General features: G+C 39.7%; 1 protein-coding gene across 1 annotated transcript; it reads right to left on the reverse strand.

Moving 5' to 3' along the window:
- Positions 1–558: 558 nt before the first annotated feature.
- Positions 559–20,224, reverse strand: ND-B12 (NADH dehydrogenase [ubiquinone] 1 beta subcomplex subunit 3). The gene is made up of 3 exons (XM_068228349.1): positions 20,169–20,224; positions 19,813–19,953; positions 559–854 (listed from the first exon to the last, which is right to left on the reverse strand). The coding sequence occupies exons 2-3, from the start codon at positions 19,947–19,949 to the stop codon at positions 680–682; spliced, it is 312 nt and encodes a 103-aa protein (XP_068084450.1). The 5' UTR covers positions 19,950–19,953; positions 20,169–20,224; the 3' UTR covers positions 559–679.
- Between the last annotated feature and the right edge of the window lie 248 nt (positions 20,225–20,472).

A 20,472-nucleotide genomic window follows, 5' to 3' on the forward strand; every position in this document is an offset into this window, starting at 1 on the left:
AGTTTCATGATTCCAATACAAACATCCCTAGGTTGCCCCTTTTAGTCACCTCTTACGACAGGCAGGGGATACCGTGGGTGTATTCTTAGCCTGCGCCCCCCCCCCCCCCCCCATCCACAGGGGGTAGCATTATCATTTAAAACATAAATTCATTTCCTCAACAACTCAGGTCATTTACAACCTCTCTAAAATCATCCCTAGTACCAAAAATCCAATATCTGGTGTATTTTTAATAGTTCTAGAACATTATTTTATAAACTCAAATATTGAAGAAAAATATGTATACTGATGATTTACAAAAGAAAGTATTGGATGAAAGCATATTAATAAGCCAAATGCAGAATAACATCAAATTTCTGTACATATGAAATGAACAGCACTACCGTCCAGCGTGCCATATATGGCACGAGCCTTTTCTCAGAACCTACATGTTGAATAAATAAAATTAAAGCTTTTCCAGCTTTTCATATGCACCTTACCAAACAATAAAAGTTACAAATTGATTTTCAAAAAAAAAAATCTTGGGTGGATCCAGGTTAATAGCTGCATTTAACTGAATTATAAACTTTACAAAGAATTTTATTTAAACCTTGTATTATATTTACAAACATGCACTTGTGTGCAATTAAAATACATCCGATAAAACTACAATTACACAACTACAATTTGTCTGGACTTGTTAATGGTGGTGATCGTTGTTGTGGGACTCTGGACTAGCCTTCTCGAACAATTTCTCTGCAGCTATGGTGAGCAGGAAGGCCCCAAAGCCAAACTTGAACCCACGAAAGAAGAACATACGAAATCGTTGACCGTGAGTTCCAAATTCTTTTGGGTTAAATCTCCAGACTTCATTCCTGTTTCAAAAGAATAATGTAAGGAATTATTGTGAACATAACATATAAGTAATTAAATTATTTGCCAGTACAAGAATACACCAAATAATTTTCAACTTTTTAACAAATGAATGGCAAGAATGAAACATTGTATGACTGATGGAACACAAAGTAATTTAACCCATTCACAGGCATCATATTTAGACTAATTTAGGGAATCTTACTGATGACCAAACTAAAGCTACAGTAAGTCCAACCATCCTATCAACATCTATGAAATGAATCAGCAAAACACAAGTAATGGTGTTCAGCAAGAATCCTTCCCCTTTACATATGCATGCAGATTGCAGATCTACAAAAACATGTAGCAGAATTCAAATATCTTGGTCAGATCATCACAGAAATCCCTCTTTGTCAAAGTACAATCTCCCTCAGCCTACAAAAACCAATAATGTAAGCAAATATTTGGTCTGTTTCATAGCTGACAGACAAAACCTTGATGCCAAACAATCCCTACTTACTACAAAATGAAGTCCTCAATCTTGTGTCTGTCAGTAACTGCTAATCTCAAGAACCACTGGATGGATTTTGATGTGGTTTTCACCACTCTATTAAGCATTTCTCAAGAGAGGTTTATGTACAGAAAAATTCATATTGACCAAAGGAAGCCGAGCAGTACTGATTTCAGTGAAGCAAGTTGAAGAAAAATAGCGGTATGAGCACCTTTTTTAGTTTACACTGGCTAAACCTTTAAGAAACATCTATAACCTTGAGGGTAAAAATTGTTCAACATGAAAAGTCCTACAAAAAGGTTCTGGGACAGCATATATCTATCTAACACTTAGATCACTATAAGTGTTTTTATGTTACAGTAACGATTTAAGCGAAGCAAGTCTAAGAATAACGGTCATCGTATGCCTTATTTTAGCGTGGCTACTCTGTTACAAATACATGTATACTATATGGGCAAGATTGTTCAGCATAATGCTGTTATGTGCCAACCCTATGGTTGCCCCTTTTGGTACTTCCTGGGAAGGGCTAGTGAGTCACACGACCAAGGAGCTCCCAGCCAGCATTTCCGTGTATTGTTCTCTTCACCTGGTTTCCCTGCAAGCAATGCAATGAGAATGTTCCGTCTCTAGCCACATCGTGAACATTCCAGTACACACCACCCAAGCTATAAAAAGGAGGCCAGCTGCTGACAGTCGGTCAGTGTTGGACTCCTTGGTAGAGTCAATGTTAGTCAGTGGGGGACTCCGTGATGGAATCAGTGTGTTGGGGTTCCGTGACTGGGATGGGAGAGAGGGTGTTAGCTGTAGCCAGTGCCCCACCAAGGTCTGAGCAAGGAGTGACGGTTGTTTCGGAGTGTCAAGTGAGTAGCTGGATTGGGACGGCTGTTGGCTGACGTCAGTCAGGGTATCGTCGTGTACGGATTCGAATACGGTTTGTACTGCTTTAGAGGGTGATATGTGCACTTCTACAAACTAAGAATTGTAGAAACAGCGACTGGAGCAGCTAGCATGAGTGTAACTGGAACTGTGTTAATGGCCATTGTTGTGAGGAGTACTGTCCAGCTGTTTAAGACTCTTGGACTGTTGTTGTTTAGTTGTTGCTTGACTGTGTGAATGACTGGACTGTCCCTGGAATTGAACCAAGGAACAGTCATATGTTGTGTGGAAAGTAACCCTGTGTTCAAACCTGTCTGTATGCAGTTGCTATGAGGGGTGCCTGGACTTGGAGCAGTGAAAGTAAGGTGAGCCTGTAAACAGGATTGTTTATTCCAACGAGCTGGAACACCCTCCTGTGTGAAAAGAATGGAGACTTATAAATAGAGAGCAATTATCAACTATGGCCATTCACAGTTGAATATATACTGTATATACACACACACACAGTTCTATGTGTGTGCATTTACTGGGTCATCCTGAAATAAATTAGAGTAATAAAACAGAAGATGTTTTATTCGTAACAATATTTTCTAAAAAAGGTCTGTGACAGCATATATCTATCTTAACACATTAATGACAGGCTACGTTAATTAACGTTTTCTACATTGCTTCATTCTTGTGTGATTTTATCCTCTCCGGTGTTTATTAATCGAATTATTTCGCGTTGTTTACATACTAAAGTCTTTGTTGATCGGAATTTAGATATATTCTTTCCTTGACAATGCTTTCGGTATAGGAAGTGTGGTTTCATAACACTCAGTACTGCATGACCGAGTGTTTTGTCAGGTGTCAGCATGGCGCGCCGTAGAAAAGACACACTTGAACGATGATGAAATATTTCTAGAATTGCATGCTCATAGTTTATCTGATGTCCCCAGTGATTGTGAAAGTGTAAGTATTAGTTATTTTGAAGATGTGTGTCCGTCAACATCAAAATATACGCGCGGACGTGAAAGTGCGACATTCAGTTCAGACCAGTCTGTTGCCGGCGACAATAATACGAGTGAAGATGCCACTGATAGTAGTGACAGTGAGTTTGATGGATGGACAAATAAGGATGAAAACAGAGTCCTAGAACCATTTATATATTTTACAGGCCTCACTTATACAGCCAGTAATTCCGCGAGTATTCCGGAGGTAGTAGATCGTTCCCTAGGCGATGACTTGCTTCAGCTTCTTGTGGAACAATCAAATCTCTATTATGAACAAAATTCCGAGAGGTATAAAACTTCCCCCAAATCCCAGAAATTGAAAAATATAAATGTGATAGAAGGAAAAATTACCCTCAGAAGCCCTGCGGAGTATGCGCTGCACACGAGGTACATGTGCTTGGCTTGTCAAGTTCCCTTGCACAAGGGCAGCTGCTTCACGCAATACCACACTAAAATCAAGTACTAGAATCACTGGTAAGTGCTCTCGCCAGGTTTCAATAATTTATTCCATGTCATTTAAAAGTTACATATATTTATATTTCATCCTACTTCTCAAGCTAGGTGTGCTTCTGTTGCCGGTCCACAGGAAAGAATGGAGTAGTACGCGCCCCGACAACAATGTGTTAACATATAACCAATTACAACTGTTTTTAAGTTACAGTTTGCAGGGAAAGAACATCAAACTTAAAAACAACTTTCTAAATTAATTCGTTAATCCTCATAAAAATAAAATGTATATTCACCTCAAGTATCTAATGTAGATCAAAAATGTTATTTACAGAATGTTTTTTCATCCATACTTCCACAGATATTGTTGTCTTCGTTGTTTTTGCACAATCTCCATTCTGAAAAATTAAAACTGTAGGTGACCACCTTCAGAGCAAATTAGTAGATTGTGAACCAGCGAAAGGCTGCGGCCAGCATTTGTTGAACATGCTGCGATACAGTAATGAATAGTTTTCCAGCAAGTTTTCATTATCTATGTAAAACCTATGATAACCCATCATGCCGAGACTGAAAACAAATATAGGTCATAGTACACCGCATTTAAAAAATGGGTGTTTATCATGTAACAGTGAAACTGACCAGCAAAGGGATTCTTGACTGTCACAGGACAGAGAAAGAATGACTTTGCTAAGACAAAGGAAGTAGTCTCTCTCCAAATTCACTGTGCAGGTTGAAGTATATTACTCACAAGGAAACCCTTCCATATGTAGGCCTAAGTCTCAGATCTGATTGAGGTTTGATATGACTTCAGTAGGAATGCTTTATTCAGCCATATCACAATTAGATGCCCAGTTGTGTATTTAGCACTTGTTTTGGGTTGTCAAAATTTGCTCATTTAAGCATCGCATAGACAGGAGTGAGCGGGAAGCAGGTAGACTGAGTTCTTAATTCAAGGTACTTACAGGGGTTAGACAATGCTGTACTCTTTCACCCCTGATGTTCATAGTTTATATGGATCATCTCCAGAAAGGTATTAACTAGCAGGGACAGATACAGTTAGGTGAAAATATAGTAAGTAGTTTGGCCTATGCTGAGGACTTGGTCTAAATGGCAGATTGTGCCAAAAGACTGCAGTCTAATATCTTGGAACTTGAAAATAGGTGTAATGAGTGTGGTATGAAAATCAGTTTTAAGACTAAATTGATGACAGTAAGTGAGAAATATAAGAGAATTGAATGTCAGATTGGGGATACAAAACTGGAACAGGTTTCAAGTATTTGGGATATGTGTTCTCCCAGGACCGTAGTTCAATAAGTGAGATTGAATCAAGGTGCAGCAAGGCTAATGCAGTGAGGTCGCAGTTACGATCAACAGTATTGTGTAAGAAGGAAGTCAGCTTTTTCAGACTAACTTTGCTGTAAGGGAGTGAAGGATGGGTGGACTCAGGATATCTTAGTAATAAGCTAGAAGTAACAGGCATGTAAGTAGTGAGAAATTGCTGGTACAAACGGGTGGGAACAATGGCAAGAGAGTACTCAGAATGAGGAGATAAAGGATATTAGGAATGTAATGTAATGGCATATGGCTTTTAGTGCCGGGAGTGTCCGAGGACATGTTCAGCTCGCCAGGTGCAGATCTTTTGATTTGACCCTCGTAGGCGACCTGCAATTCGTGCTGAGGATGAAATGATGATGAAGACAACACACACACCCAGCCCCCGTGCCAGCAATTAACCAATGATGGTTAAAATTCCCGACCCTGCCGGGAATCGAACCCGGGACCCCTGTGACCAAAGGCCAGCACGCTAACCATTTAGCCATGGTGCCGGACGAACTCGATGGATGAAGCTGTACGCATAAACTGGCTTTGGTGGTGGGTACATGCTAGGCTAATGGAGGAGGATAAGTTACCTAGGAGAGTAATAGACTGTGATGGAGGGTACGAGAAGTAGGAGACCAAGACAATGATGGTTACTCAGTTTCTAATGATTTAAAAATAAGAGGTATAGAACTAAACAAGGGTACAGAACTAGTTAAAAATAGAGGATTGTGGTAGTGGTTAGTAAATTCACAGAGGCTTGCAGACTGAATGCTGGAAGGCATAAGTCTATAATAAAGATGTAAATATGTATGTCTCATATTGAGGGAATCAGTAAAGTATGAAATGGACAACTAAGTTGTACAACCAAATCCCAACTGCTGGCAAATATTAGCTGCTAAATGGATTGCCTTCAAAAATAATGGCACAGGATAAGTTCAAAGGAAACATCACAAACCACCTCTTCCACTCCCTCCTCTTCAGTGTTTGTCCTGCAGTTTGATTTTTTGGCTTTGTTTCTCCACTTGGCACAATAATATGCCACGTTGGGATGCAGACTTACTACCTTCAGGTCATTATGAAGGGTGTCTAGCCATCGCTGCTTAAGTCTTCCTGCTGGTCATCTGCCCGCAACTTCCATGGTCAAAACTCTTCCTGTGACAGATGTGCTGTCTGCTTGAAGCATGTGCCCATACCACCATAGCCGGCTTTCCATTATCTTGTCTGTGATTGATGCAATTCCATATCTATGACAAATGTCATCATGATAGTGAGCGTCAAGCCTGATGTCCAGAGAAGCATCTGGCTTCTATAATGGCAAGTCAACGTTTTACTCCTTTGTTGGAGGCCTACACTCTGCACCATCTAGTGCAACAGCTCCGAAAACCATGAAAGTAGTTAGTGGTATGTAAAACAAATAACATTATTATTAGTGCAACTGGATGGATGATAGTTGTATATATTTTTTACTTTAACCAACCAATAATTTTCTCATCAAAGAACATACCAGTCCTAGACTGCCACTTCAGCCACGCATTACTGATGCGCTTGGCAGTTTTGGTACCGAGGGTCCCATTGGCAGTGATGGTTGAGCCAAGATATTTGAAACCCTTTATTTTCTGCACGTTAATTTCCATGGTATCCATAACCTTCAGATCTGTCATGCACTCCATCTCTAACATTAAGATGAACTACAAACATCTCTAGGCAGGTTTTCCATTAAAGCAAACATCACAAGACAATATGCCAAAATAAAACCAGTAGAGAGAAATCATTTACCATCATGAAGCTGATTTGTTCCGTAAAATAGTGCCTGGTTTTGTAGCAATGATTAAAAAGATGCTTAACTCTCGGCAACAGCTGGAACCATACATACTTCATTTTTTAAATGGTTATCTTGGAAACTGGCAACTAATTTTAATGTAAAGAATAATGTATAATTTAATCAATTTCACTTGGCATTCACTAGTTTACTCCTTGAAACAGAAATTTTATGGCACATACAACCCATTAAGGGACTTTACATGCCAAGACAACTGCTGCCCAGTTGAAACCCTTTCACAAAGATTAAATGCTGTAATAGTAGCAAAAGGATGTCCTATACATTATTATTTACATGGCTGGCATCCTTGGAACGAACAGCTATGGGTGTCCAGAAACTTTTGCTCACATAGTGTAGATGCTTGACCACTTCAGAGACATGCTACCAACATCATGTGATCTTAAGTTCACTGTAACCACACAGAGTGTGATCTACTAAAAGTGCAGGCCTCAGGGTCAATGACAGGCAGTGGGCTGTTGGCCTGCTGGGCGCCTTCTTTCCTGCTACTGTATTACATTACCGCTGTCTGGCTGGGTATCCCGCTACAGTAATGGAGTAAGACAATACAACAGTAAGTCAACGCCAAGTGTCGACTCGACTCCCTAAAGGGGCCAGCGACTTGTCCCATAATGATGATGATGATGATGCTTGTTGTTTAAAAAGGCCTAACATCTAGGTCATCAGCCCCTAATGGTACAAGATGAAGCGAAATATAATAATTGAAATTTTAAAATTAATCCACTGACTAGAATTTTGAACAGATTATGATGAAAACCTATGAATTTAAAATAATTAGTGGATCTAATTTGCAATACCTTATTTTCTTATAAAATGCTATAAAGGATAGATTAATATAGAGTAAGACATTCCCTTTGAAGTGAAATCACATATATTATTCAAATTAAATGTTTTAAAAATTATACAAAGACTAACTAAACCAAAGTCAATAGAATAAAACGTAGTAACAAAATAAAAATAAAAACAATCAGAAAATTCACTTTTAAACACGATAAAACAGACGACTATCCCTAATAAAACTAATGATGAGGTCTGCTAACTGTCAGTCATCTCGTAGAATGAGAGAGGAGGGCATCACTATACCACGGCCAATCCGAAGATAGCATAATACCACTGCTTTTGTATGGACTGGACTTTTATTTCGCTGACCTTAAAAGACACTGAACCAGAGTGACCACATTAAAAAACACCATCAGAGAGACAGTAGAGAATGTCCTCGGTTATGATATAAGGAAGAGAAAAGACTGGTTCAATGATAATGAAGAGATTCAGAGCCCCAACAGTGCCAAGAGGGATGCATACCTGTCGCTTGTTCATAATTAAATCTTCCATGGAGAAAACATGCTCAAACAAAAATGTGAAACTTAAATAAAGGAAATAAAAAACAATGAACTCCAAGGTCTATCAGATCCCAGAGATCAACAGAACTTTTATGCTGAGATAAAGGAGCTATATGTCTCCCTTAAGTCCAACCCCTTGTCCACATCACAAAGTCAGGTATTGTCTGATGTGGTGATGTAGTAGGGAGACTGCATGTGCTCCATGACCACTTTGGTAACTGTGAAGCCCAGCAGGAACCCCAAAAAGTGGCAGCTAACAGGGCTCTGGTAAAGATGCTGCTGCCTTGTAGTATGTGGTGGTGGTGATTATTGGTTTAAGAGGAAGTACAACTAGGCAACCATCCTCTATATCACTCATAGGGAAAAATGGAAGGGATCCGACACTTCGAAAAATGAAGGTATCGGCCAAAGGAAGGCAAGGGCCACGAAGGGCGTGAAAATGAAAGACTCCCTAGCCCTCGCAAACCTAATAGCGTAGGGGTCGGAAAAGAACAAGAGTTGACCAAGTGAGGTCGGGTAGGATAGATGACAGTGAGGAGCCTGGCACAAGTAAGTGGAAGCAATGCCAGGACTCAGCTAAGGGCACCGTGGTCGCCAACCCACGCCCCAAATTTCAGAGCCCCTGGGGCCCCTTTTAGTTGCCTCTTACGACAGGCAGGGGATACTGTGGGTGTTATTCTACCGCCCCCACCCACAGGGGGATTGTAGTATGTGGGATTGGCTCTCTCAAGGCTAAGAGAAGAAAAACCCTGACTAAAAAATTACCTGACCTCGAAAAGACTGTAAAATCTCAAGTTGCAAAACTTCAACAAAAAGAAGCCGGACTGATTAATGGAGACAAACATGGCATAGAAAATGACAATGGTAATAGACAAACAAATCAAGAAATAAATCAAAGAAACACAAAGCATATGTCAGACATACATTGGAATGTGAGAACTCTGTATTGCCCAGAAGCGCTGAAGGTGCTGCTGGACCAAACAATGAAGCTGAAGCAATCATAGCTCTACGAGAAGGTGGATCGGAAGTGGAATTCTAGAAAAGTGAGAAGCTAGTATATTCTATACTGTGAATAATTAATGCAAGAGTGGGAAGAGACAACTGATGGGGAAACTGGGAATTGAACAAAGACATAGGTACAAGTTTTCCATGGTTGACATTAAAATAGTTGCTGATAACCTAATGATCTGGTGGGAAAGGAACAAATATATAAATCATAATATACAAATTTTCCAGGGTTTGACACTAAAATAGTTGCTGATGACCTAACGATCAGGTAGGAAAGGAACCAATATACAAACAAACAAATCGTACCCCACAACAAACATATCATAGGCAGTAATAATGTAACGAAACTCATATTATTTGCAGCATCTAGAAATATGGTTGTGGGCTCCTCATCGTTCCCACACAAAGACAGTAGACGTTACAATCAAATTGTACAAGAATGACTAAAATCTATAAAGAAACACAGCGGATCGAAAGTAAGATCCAGCACAGGAGAAAGAGAATGGATGAAGGTAAATATTGAAGAAATGGAGCTTCTGAGGAATCAGAATGAGGTGCACAAATTCCATAGAGAGGAAAATGCTGCACGGAAACTCTTCTGTGGTAAAACTAGCCTGATAAAGGTCAAAACAGGGATAATCGTGAGGGGAAAGAGATATGTAAAAGATGGCACTGACATTTAGTAAACTCCTCAATTTCAAGAGACTAAACACATGTGCAAGGAGAAAATTATGCTGATGAAAATACAGACCCACCAATTCTAGAAGCAAGAACTGTCATGACGAGATTGAAGAACAAGGCAACAGGAACAAATTATATTTCAGTGGAACTTCTGAAGCAAGGGGACAGTAAATTGGAACAGATTTTCCTAAGAATAGTCAATTTAGTACACGATGAAGAGAAAATGTCCCAGCAATGGAAAGAAGGAATTGTGTGTCCTATATATACACCTCAAAACAAGTTTTGCACCAACTGTACTTTTTGTGTTCGTGAAGGATATTCGCTCTAAGAGTTGTTGCATGACAAACCAACATCCAAATGATCTGCAACACTTTTAGTGCAGATGGAGGTAATGCACAGTCTCAGAACAGTCAAGAAGAGTGCGCTGTTACTCTCACCTGTTGATATAACATGACAGAACACATTTGTGTCCTGTGCAGTATGCAAACATACTTCGACGAGTCATTACCGCTTTGACCATATTCGCACAGTGACACTGCATCAGCAAGGCCTCTCTGTGCGGGCAATTCCCTGCCTGATAGGTGTACACCACAGCGATGTCAGGACATACAGTTGCTAACATGTGACATAAAATGTTGAAGATCGTCCTCACAGTGGTCGTTTGCGGTCCAGATCTTCACCCTACAGCAAATTTTAGAGATGACCTCTTCGTTGATTACAAAGCAGCATATGATAGTATAGACAAAGAGAAACTGTATCATGCTCTGACTGAACTCGGAATTATTGTAAAACTGGTAAGAAAATTAGTGAGAATGACAAAGAGCGAGACGAGAAGCAGTATAAGAATGGGAGAAATGATGTCACACATTAGATATTAAAAAAGAGATACGGCAGGGAAACATGCTGCCACGTCTCCTTTATAATGGGCGCACCGCCCTGCTGTTTTTACAGATCGCCCAGCTAACATAACCTAGATATGTGTTAGTTACGTAATATTAATACATATTTGAGTCATTAGGTGTTCCAAATTAAAATGTAAATACTGTAGGCCTAAAACTGTTTATTTAAATTATAAATACAATAATAATTAAGCTAATGTTGTAATGGCCCACCTTTTCAATACTATATTATGCAATCTTTAAATTACATTTCGAAACTAGGAACTAGTTTTGGCCTTGGCTGGCCATCATCAGCCTTAATACAATACTGTACAAACACATCCAATAACTAAAACAAATATACAAACACACACATATGACATTTAAAAGTGTTAAAAACATCTGGGTTGAACTACGCGCACAATGAGTAAAATATGACAAAATCATATCAGGCTCTAAAATTCTTAGATGCAGTACATCATGTTAAAATGTTCCCATAGTGCTTGTTTATAAAGTATCATGCTGAAAAAGCTTAAAAGTTCCTCTGTTGGACGGACACTGTCAAGGACGGCACATGAAGATACGGTTAAATAACTGGCACGTTCATAATTTGTGGCTGGTAGATATTCGCAACTCGATGCGGTGTCCATGAAGTTAACCTGAATAAACGACTGTGCCATTTGATTAGCACGCTCTCTCCTTCAGTTCATTAATTTTGTCTATCATGAAAAATTTGTAAACATTCTTGGAATGAATACACTGGCAACGCGCTGAAAACATGTAAATGCAATGTTAGTGATTAAATACTTCAAGAGTAAAGTGGACTGTCCAGCTATACTGGGGTTGATTTCACTTCATGTTCCAAGCAGGTGAACAAGGCAGAAATGTACATTCCTCAGCCCGAAGGCTGGTTGGATCCTCAACAGTTCCGCCATCAGCTGTCATAGATGGCCTAGGCATCACTGAAGAGGCGTACTAGGGAAATGAGGAGTAAGGTAGTTTCCCGTTGCTTTCCTCGCTGAGTCAGAAGTTGCTATTACATATCAGTCTGCCAAGCCCACTGAAATGCATGCACTAACTGACCCTATGAGCAATATTTTCACACCATTCACAGCAGAGACTGGCTGCAAAAAGAATGGCATTACTAGCATCACTCATACCTCAGTCACTTTCATTTTGTCCAAGCCAAGGATAAAGCTGAGACAGATCAATGAAAGTAACAAAATTGCTCTAGCCTATACCAGAAGACATAGTGCACTGTAAACACTAGGTCCTGCCAGCAAAGGCACAAATTCTTCATACCTGCTTGAAGAGAGTGGCATGTCCAGGAATCCAAAACAAATCCACTTCATGAACCTTATCTGTACTCTCTCGAGATGGTGTATGTAGCCTTTCTGATACGGGAGCCACACCTCACAACTATACTCGAGACAGGATCTCACTAGGGAACAAAACAGTGTGTTGACACATGTAATATTATTGAAATCTTTACAATTCCTTTTGACAAACCCCAGGAGTCTGAAAGATTTCTTTATAATACTATCGATGTGTTTCACAAAGGATAAGCAATTCCTGTTACTAAGAATTACACTTAGGTCATTAAACTCCTCCACATGATTTAAACTTTCTCCACTGATTTTATATCTGTAAAATACAGGTGTTAAATTCCGAGTAAATGACATGACACTACACTTGACTTTATTCACTTTAAGGGACCACTTATCACACCACTCGCATATTTGCTTCAGATCTTCTTGTAGATAATCACCATCACTGTCTTCTTCTATGACTTTGTATAGTTTCAAATCATCAGCGTACAAGAGATATTCACTGCTCTGAATGACTGTAGTAATATAATTTAGAAACAAAACAATTAGAAGAGGCCCTAACAGTGATCCCTGTAGGACGGCAGATGAAGGTTGATAGGGGTTAGAGATCAAACCCTCGGACTTGACAAAACACATTCATTTTGTCAAGTAGCTCTTTAGCCACTCGAAAATACTCCGGGACACTCCATACGCTGACAACCTTTTCAACAATGCTTTGTGCTGTAAAGAGTCGAAGGCTTTGGAGAAATCGGTATATATCACATCGACCTGCTTACCTGTCCAATGCATCTGAAATTGAAGATAAATAAACAGCCAGATGGATAAGAGTTGACCTGCCTTTAACAAATCTATGCTGTGATGGGTCTATGTACTGACTAAAAGAATCATACAGGCGATTATATATGACTTTCTCCACCACTTTCGATAAAAGTGACAGCAGCACTACTGGTCTATAATTATCAAACAACATCTTATCACCTTTCTCAAAGATAGGGATTACTTAACACTTGTTCCACTCAGCTGGAAAACATCCACACTTAAATGATTTATTTATAATTTCACATAGTGGAATCGCCCATTGGGAAGCACATTCACAGAGGACGATGCCAGGTATCTCGTCAAGCCCACATGATTTGTTTTTATCGACCGATGACAGGATCCGTGTCACTTCTGCCACAGAAGTCTGAATAGACACTGGATCTATTGAAAATGGGGGAGAAAAAGTTGCATTGCAGGGCTCTTCTTCTACCGACCTAATGTAGTCCCTGTACTTAGCACGCTGCAGTTTTTTTACATTCACTGCATATAGTTGGCCTGATCTTTTGCATTTTCTTCCCACCCTTTCTTTTTCCTTCAGCTTCTGGATTAGTTCTGAGTCGTACCAAGATGGATATTTTCTGATTTTAATTTTTCGAAATGGTACGCTGTCTTTTATGACCGCATATAGTAAGTCATAAAAAATGCTCATAGCTTCATCCATAGAGTGGGACTCTTTAATCATATCCCAGGGGCACAGGGATAAAAGGTCTCATTAAAGAAAAATCAGCTTTCTTCCATGCAAATATGAGTCTGTTTTGCACTTTGAAGCGAAAAGTCCTCGGAATAGGCAGGAAGATTTTGATGGCTTGGTGATCAGAGTGAATTATTTTCAGTTTTGATGCACTCTCCACTCCGAAGTAATTCGTTTGAGATTAAAATTAAGTCTAGAAAATTATCTTTCCTAGTAGGGAAATCACAAATCTGAGATCGAATTCATTAATAACTTCTAGAAATAAAAATACCTCCTCGCTTCTGTTTGATAATGTGCTGTACTTTTGACGACCCATCAGTTTTCCAAGTTAAAATCACCGCACACAATAAAAGTGTCCTGTAAAGTTGACAACAGATGTAATGTTTCCCAATGTTTGACGTAGGTCACTAAGCCGGTCGTTCATTTCATCTGGAGGCAGGTAGCAGCACACAATGAAGACAGCACGACTGGGTTGAGGGTTGACTTTCACTACTTGCCACTCCCAATTCCCAGCAAGCTCAGGTTTCGACACATGTCCAAGGTCAGGCTTCACAGCTGGTAAAACACCTCCACAATCCAATTTTGAAGTGTTCACGGAATTTCTGTCCTTATGAAATACAATGTAACTGTCCATTAATATTTCAGTATCAGCTACTGTTTCATTAAGCCAACTTTCGCTGATACAAATACAGTCATAGTTCCCTTTGCTTAGTCCAGCATTAAAGTCAGCAAGCGAGTTACACATACTTCTCATATTTTGATAGAAAAATGTCATATCTTGAGTGCTTTGGTTGGGTCCTGGGTTCAGTTGTACATCTCCGGAGAGGGCTAGCATTAGGACGGATACCCGCGAATGAGCTGGCCTCCCTTGGCCGCGGGCGCACCTTTCACTTCGGTGTGGCGATACCAAGTACCTCGAACCGTTGAGAGAAGCCATGAGGCCAGATAAACTGCATTTATTAATCACTAGGACTCTTTCCCAAACTGTGTCTCGTGCATTGTCAAAACTTAAGAGTACTGTAATCACTTTGGCACAAATGAACCAGAATGTAGGCGTATTTAACTATCGAGAACACAAGTATTACTCAGAACTACAGACACCTGAACATGACAAGCTACCATATTGAAACGTCCAACAGAGGAACTTTTCAGCATTTTCAGCATAATATTTTTTACAACAAGCATTACGGGAACATTTTAACATGATGCACCGCATCTAAGAATTTTAGAGCCTGATTTAATTTTGTCATATTTTACACGTTGTACACATAGTTCATCCCAGATGTTTTTAACACTTTTTAATGTCATTTGTGTGTGTTTGTATATTTGTTTTAGTTATTGGATGTGTTTGTACAGTATTGCATTAAGGCTGATGATGGCCAGCCAAGGCCAAAACTAGTTCCTAGTTTAGAAATATAATTTAAAGATTGCATAATATAGTACTGAAAAGGTGGACATTACGGCATTAGTTTAATTATTATTGTGATCACAATTCAATGTGGATTAAAACCATGAAGTTTACATTCCTATGAAAATTATAAATACTCATTATTGTCAGCATAATTGCATCAATTACATCGAAGCTTCTATGTTTAGCTTGATTATCATTTAGTGTCATGCGCGAGCAGTGTCTGTATTAGTGTGGAATCGCAGTGAGCACTCGATTCCTCCCGATGTCACAAACCTATATGGCACTCCACAGCAACCGAATGGTAAGCCCTGGTGTTACACGATTGTGAACAAGCTGTAGAACATTACTCGTTCAAAATACTCCATTATGTCTAGTTTGTGAAAACACTCAACAATAAAATAGTTCAATATAGGCATTAATATTATTAATGCCCTGAGGGTACTAAACTGAAATTTTATTCACTTTTTTTATGTAGTATTCCCCACCCAGCTACTCATTCTTGCCACCCAGCTGATGAAAATTTCTGGGGAGAACACTGATGTTGCCTAGGAGAAGGTGATGAGTACAAGCAGCTGAAATGAAATTTCTGTGGAGTATGGTACAGAAGATAAGAAGGCATACAGTGAAAAATGAAGACATAAAAAAGGGGGGAAAAAAAGAGTTGAATGTGCAAAAACTAAATGATAAACTGGAACAGAACAGATTGAGATTGTTTGTTCATATCAAGCAGATGAAAGGAAAAGACTGCCAAGACAAGCACTAGAAAGACAGATGACAGGAAAGAGAGGATGATGAAGACCAAGATTACGATGGCTGCACTCTGTGAAGAACAGCATATAGGACAAAGGAACCTGGATTGGAACACAGCGTTTGATGAGGAATGGTGGAGACACAGGACAAATTGGAGGGGAACCATATTTGCCCCCATCCGGTGTCAGCTGGAAAAGAGGAAATGATGATCTCATCTCTTTCCGATTTAACATCGTCGTTATTTGAGTCATCAGTCCATAGACTAGTTTGATATAGCTCTCCATGCAACCCTATCCTGTGCTAACTTTTCATTTCCACGTAACTATAACATCCGACTTTTGCTCTAATCTGCTTGTCATATTCATACATTGGTCTACCCCTACCATTCTTACCACCTACACTTCCATCAAAAACCAACTGAACAAGTCCTGGGTGTCTTAAGATGTCTCCTATCATTCTATCTCTTCTTCTCGTCAAATTTAGCCAAATCGATCTCCTCTTACCAATTCTATTCAGTATCTCTTCATTTGTGATTCAATCTATCCATCTCACCTTCTGCATTCCTCTGTAACACCACATTTCAAAAGCTTCTATTCTCTTTCTTCCTGAGCTAGTTATCGTCCATGTTTCACTTCCGTACAATGCCACGCTCCAGATGAAAGTCTTCAGAAACATCTTCCTAATTCCTACATCAATGTTTGAAGTAAGCAAATTTCTTTTCTTAAGAAAACTCTTCTTTACTTGTGCTAGTCTGCATTTTATGTCTTCCTTACTTCAGCCATCGTTAGTTATTTTACTACCCAAGTAACAATATTCATCTACTTCCTTTAAGACTTCATTTCCAAATCTAATATTACTTGCATCACCTGCCTTCATTTGACTGCAATCCATTACTCTTGTTTTGGACTAATTTATTTTCATCTTGTAGGCCTACTCCTTACCCAAGACTTCGCCCATACCATTCAGCAACTTCTCGAGATCTTCTGCCGTCTCAGATAAAGTAACAATATCATCAGCAAATCTCAAGGTTTTGATTTCTTCACCTTGGACTGCGATGCCCTTTCCAAATTCCTCTTTGATTTCCTTTACTGCCTGTTCTATGTAAGCATTGAAAAGGAGGGGGTACAAACTGCAGCCTTGCCTCACTCCTTTCTGGATTGATGCTTCTTTTTCAAAGACCTCGGTTCTCATCACTGCAGACCGATTTTTATACAGTTGTACATAATTCTTCGTTCTCGGTATCTGATCCCAATCACCTTCAACATCTCAAATAGCTTGGGCCAATCAATATTATCGAATGCCTTTTCTAGATCTATGAATGCCATGTACATGGGCTTGTCCTTCGTAATTCGATCCTGTAAGATCAGGCGTAAAGTCAGGCTTGCTTCACGTGTTCCCACATTTCTTCTGAAGCCAAATTGATCTTCTCCCAACTCCTCTTCAACTTGCCTTCCATTCTTCTGTAAATAATACATGATACAATTTTGCAGGCATGAAATACTAAACTAATGGTGCAGTAGTTTTCACACTTGTCACCACCATCTTTCTTGGGAATAGGTATAACATTATGCCGAAAATCGCATGGCACTTGTCCTGTCTCACACATCTTGCACACTAGCTGGAATAACCTTGCCATGCTAGTTCCTCCTAAGGCAATCCGTAATTCAGAGGGTATTTCATCAATTCCAGGTGCTTTGTTCCTATTTAGGTCTCTCGCAGCTCTGTCAAACTCTGACCTCAAAACGTTAATGAAACAAAAGCTTTGTGATGAAAAGAAAGGCAAAAGGATGGGCCTGCAAGTCAAAGCAAAGAAAACTAAATAAATAATTTGACAACTCAAACTCTGACCTCAAAACGTTAATGAAACAAAAGCTTTGTGATGAAAAGAAAGGCAAAAGGATGGGCCTGCAAGTCAAAGCAAAGAACACTAAATAAATAATTTGACAACTCGAAGGGCTCACAGACAAGAAAATGGGTCGAGCTTAGACTGGCAGTTACAACTCTGAGAAGGTAAAAGACTTTAAATATCTGGGATCAGTGATTATTGAAAATAATGAAATCTGTACAGAGATACGAGAAGGAATGAAAACTACCATCATATGTAAACATGCCTTCTTGCCACTGTTGCAATTATCTCTGCTCTGAAGGACATAAACTCAACTCATAAATTTGATTATTGGTTATGTATGTGGCAGAAACTTGGATCCTAACCACAACAGAGGAGAACATATTAAGTGTGCAAGAGGAAATATTCCAGAACATCTTCGGTGAAGTGAATGATCATGCAGAATGGAGAATTTGAATGAAATGAATACAGAGCTTCGGGAACAGTATGGAGAGCCAGATCCAGTGATAGAAATTAAGAGAAATAAACTCCAATAGCTGATCATGTACAACGTATGGAGGACTGCAATCCTGTGATGAAAGTATACAATGGTAAACCTAAAGAACAGAGAAGCAGAATCAGACCAAGGACGAGATGGCTGATGATGTGGAGGAAGATCTAAGTCAGCTAGGTGACCACGGCTGCATGAGACAGAGCGGACTGGGCTTCAGTCATCAGGAAGGCAAAGGTCATTCAAGGGATGTAGAGCCATAGAGTAAATTAAGTAGGTGTATAAATATGCAGAGATCAAATGTTTATGTTTCCATGTTGTGTCCTTGTATGTCCGGCTCTGTGGGTGAATGTTCAACGTACTAGCTTTTGGTTCCGAGGACCCAGAGTTTGATTGCTGGTCTAGATTGCAGGCTGGGCATCTGTTTCCGCCTTCATCTGCATACAGCACACAACACCACACCATGATAGAAACACCCAATAGAGAATACATCCCTCCATTTAGGGTTGGTATAAGGAAGAGCAACTGGCTGTAAAACTGAGCCACATTCTACCCTAAATGGGTAGGCTACGGTTGCAGTACGGCACCAAATTTTACTCTTGATTTACCCTAAACCCATTATGATCATCTATTTAAGACACAAATAAGTATAAAAATTCCACCAATCATCTCAATCTACATCCGGTCTCGAAAGCCAAGAATAACGGCCTAGAGAATTCGTCGTGCTGACCACACGACACCTCGTAATCTGCAGGCCTTCGGGCTGAGCAGCGGTCGCTTGGTAGGCCAAGGCCCTTCAGGGGCTGTAGTGCCATGGGGTTTGGTTTGATCTCGGTCTACATAACGATGCCCTAATTTCATCCGACAGTAAATACGTAACTGCAAAGTATTCAATGTGATAGAAATTTGCACGTATATAAAATTACATTGTCTCACCCAAACAGTATGGACATTATTCCATTAGCTTACCATAATTCTTCATTAGTTCACCCCAGACCCTTCATTCTTCAAGGGTTTGTTGATATATTGAATTCTCCTTTACTACAGCTTACAACTCACATGGTTGAATCCCAATATATCACTGTTATTTATTTAATCGTATGGTGATTTTATACAATATATACACACACAAGGCAGAATAAAACTTTAAAGTCCATCCTTCTCAGCCATTCAGATAAACCAGGTGTGAGAGCAAACAAATCAGCAGGAGTGCCAGGGTACGAACAAAGAGGACATTGTTGGGCCAGGTGCTCAATCGTCTGTTCTTCCAGGTTACAATCACACATTGGTGAACTGATCACTGTGACATAGCCAGACTCGGCTGAATGGTCAGCGTAGTGGCCTTCGGTTCAGAGGGTCCCGGGTTCGATTCCCGGCAGGGTCGGAGATTTTAACCTTAATTGGTTCCAATGGCTCGGGGGCTGGGGGTGTGTGCCGTATTCAGCATTCGAAATCATCCTAGGTAGGGTCCTCATCTTCGCAGACATGCAGGTCACCTAGTAGGCCGTCTACGAGAAAAAGACCCGCTCCAGACCTCGCGCCATTATTTATACAGTGACATATAATGCAATTATTAAAATTCCTTATTACGTCCTTACAATGCTATAGAAGTAATGTCTTACTGAATTTCTACCTTCCTAAGTAATGTACTACAAGTACTTCTACTTTCAATCAAACGTTAATATTATTTTTGAATATGCCATCAGGTCACGAAAACAGAGAATATTCCCTCTACTGTAATGAAATTACTTACCTGAGCCACGGATCTTTCAGTCCTTTAGCTGCTAGTGCTTGCTGCACCTGCACGAGTTCAGGACAATTTTCTACTTGATAAATCCTCCAGTCAGGGACGGTATACTTCGGATGTCCATGTCCATGATCACCCCCCATATTGCTGTACAGATTTTTTCTTTTAATGAAGTGATTTTAGCAAAATTACGTTCAGATTAAAGAGCTAAACGTCTCCGTAATAACCCTTGATTTAATAAAATAACGTAACTTATTATAAGAAACTCATCAGTTTCATGGAGTGTAATACACTCCAACCTTAGTTACTCACAGGCTATCCTAAAGAGTGAGCAAATTATAAATTTTGGGATATAATATAACCTCCAACTTCGCACAAGCCCAGTCACCTCCAATCCAGCGAAAACCGTTCCACTCCGGTCCAAGGAGAATGCTCTGGTTTACACGAAAAGGTTTCACCAAAGAATATTCAACAGAGAAATTCTGTCTTCTTCCTCTCCTTATTCTTGTTGCTTCTGGGGCTTCTGGGTTGCTGCATTGGTGGCTGAGAGTACTGCGGTTGAAAATGAAATGTATACAACCAGTGATAAATAACTATGTTTACTTTTAATTATGTGAAGTACTGTCGGATATATACCCATTAGTATATAGTCAGTGTAGTTCAATA

Source organism: Anabrus simplex, chromosome 6 (assembly GCF_040414725.1).
Source record: "Anabrus simplex isolate iqAnaSimp1 chromosome 6, ASM4041472v1, whole genome shotgun sequence".
NCBI classification, from domain to species: domain Eukaryota; kingdom Metazoa; phylum Arthropoda; class Insecta; order Orthoptera; family Tettigoniidae; genus Anabrus; species Anabrus simplex.

Excerpts from the sequence above, each read along its gene's own strand:
- ND-B12 (XM_068228349.1), bottom strand. The coding sequence starts at position 19,949 with ATGGGGGGTGATCATGGACATGGACATCCGAAGTATACCGTCCCTGAC. Across the intron at positions 855-19,812 it reads CTGAAAGATCCGTGGCTCAG|GAATGAAGTCTGGAGATTTA; the intron begins GTAAGTAATTTC and ends CTTTTGAAACAG.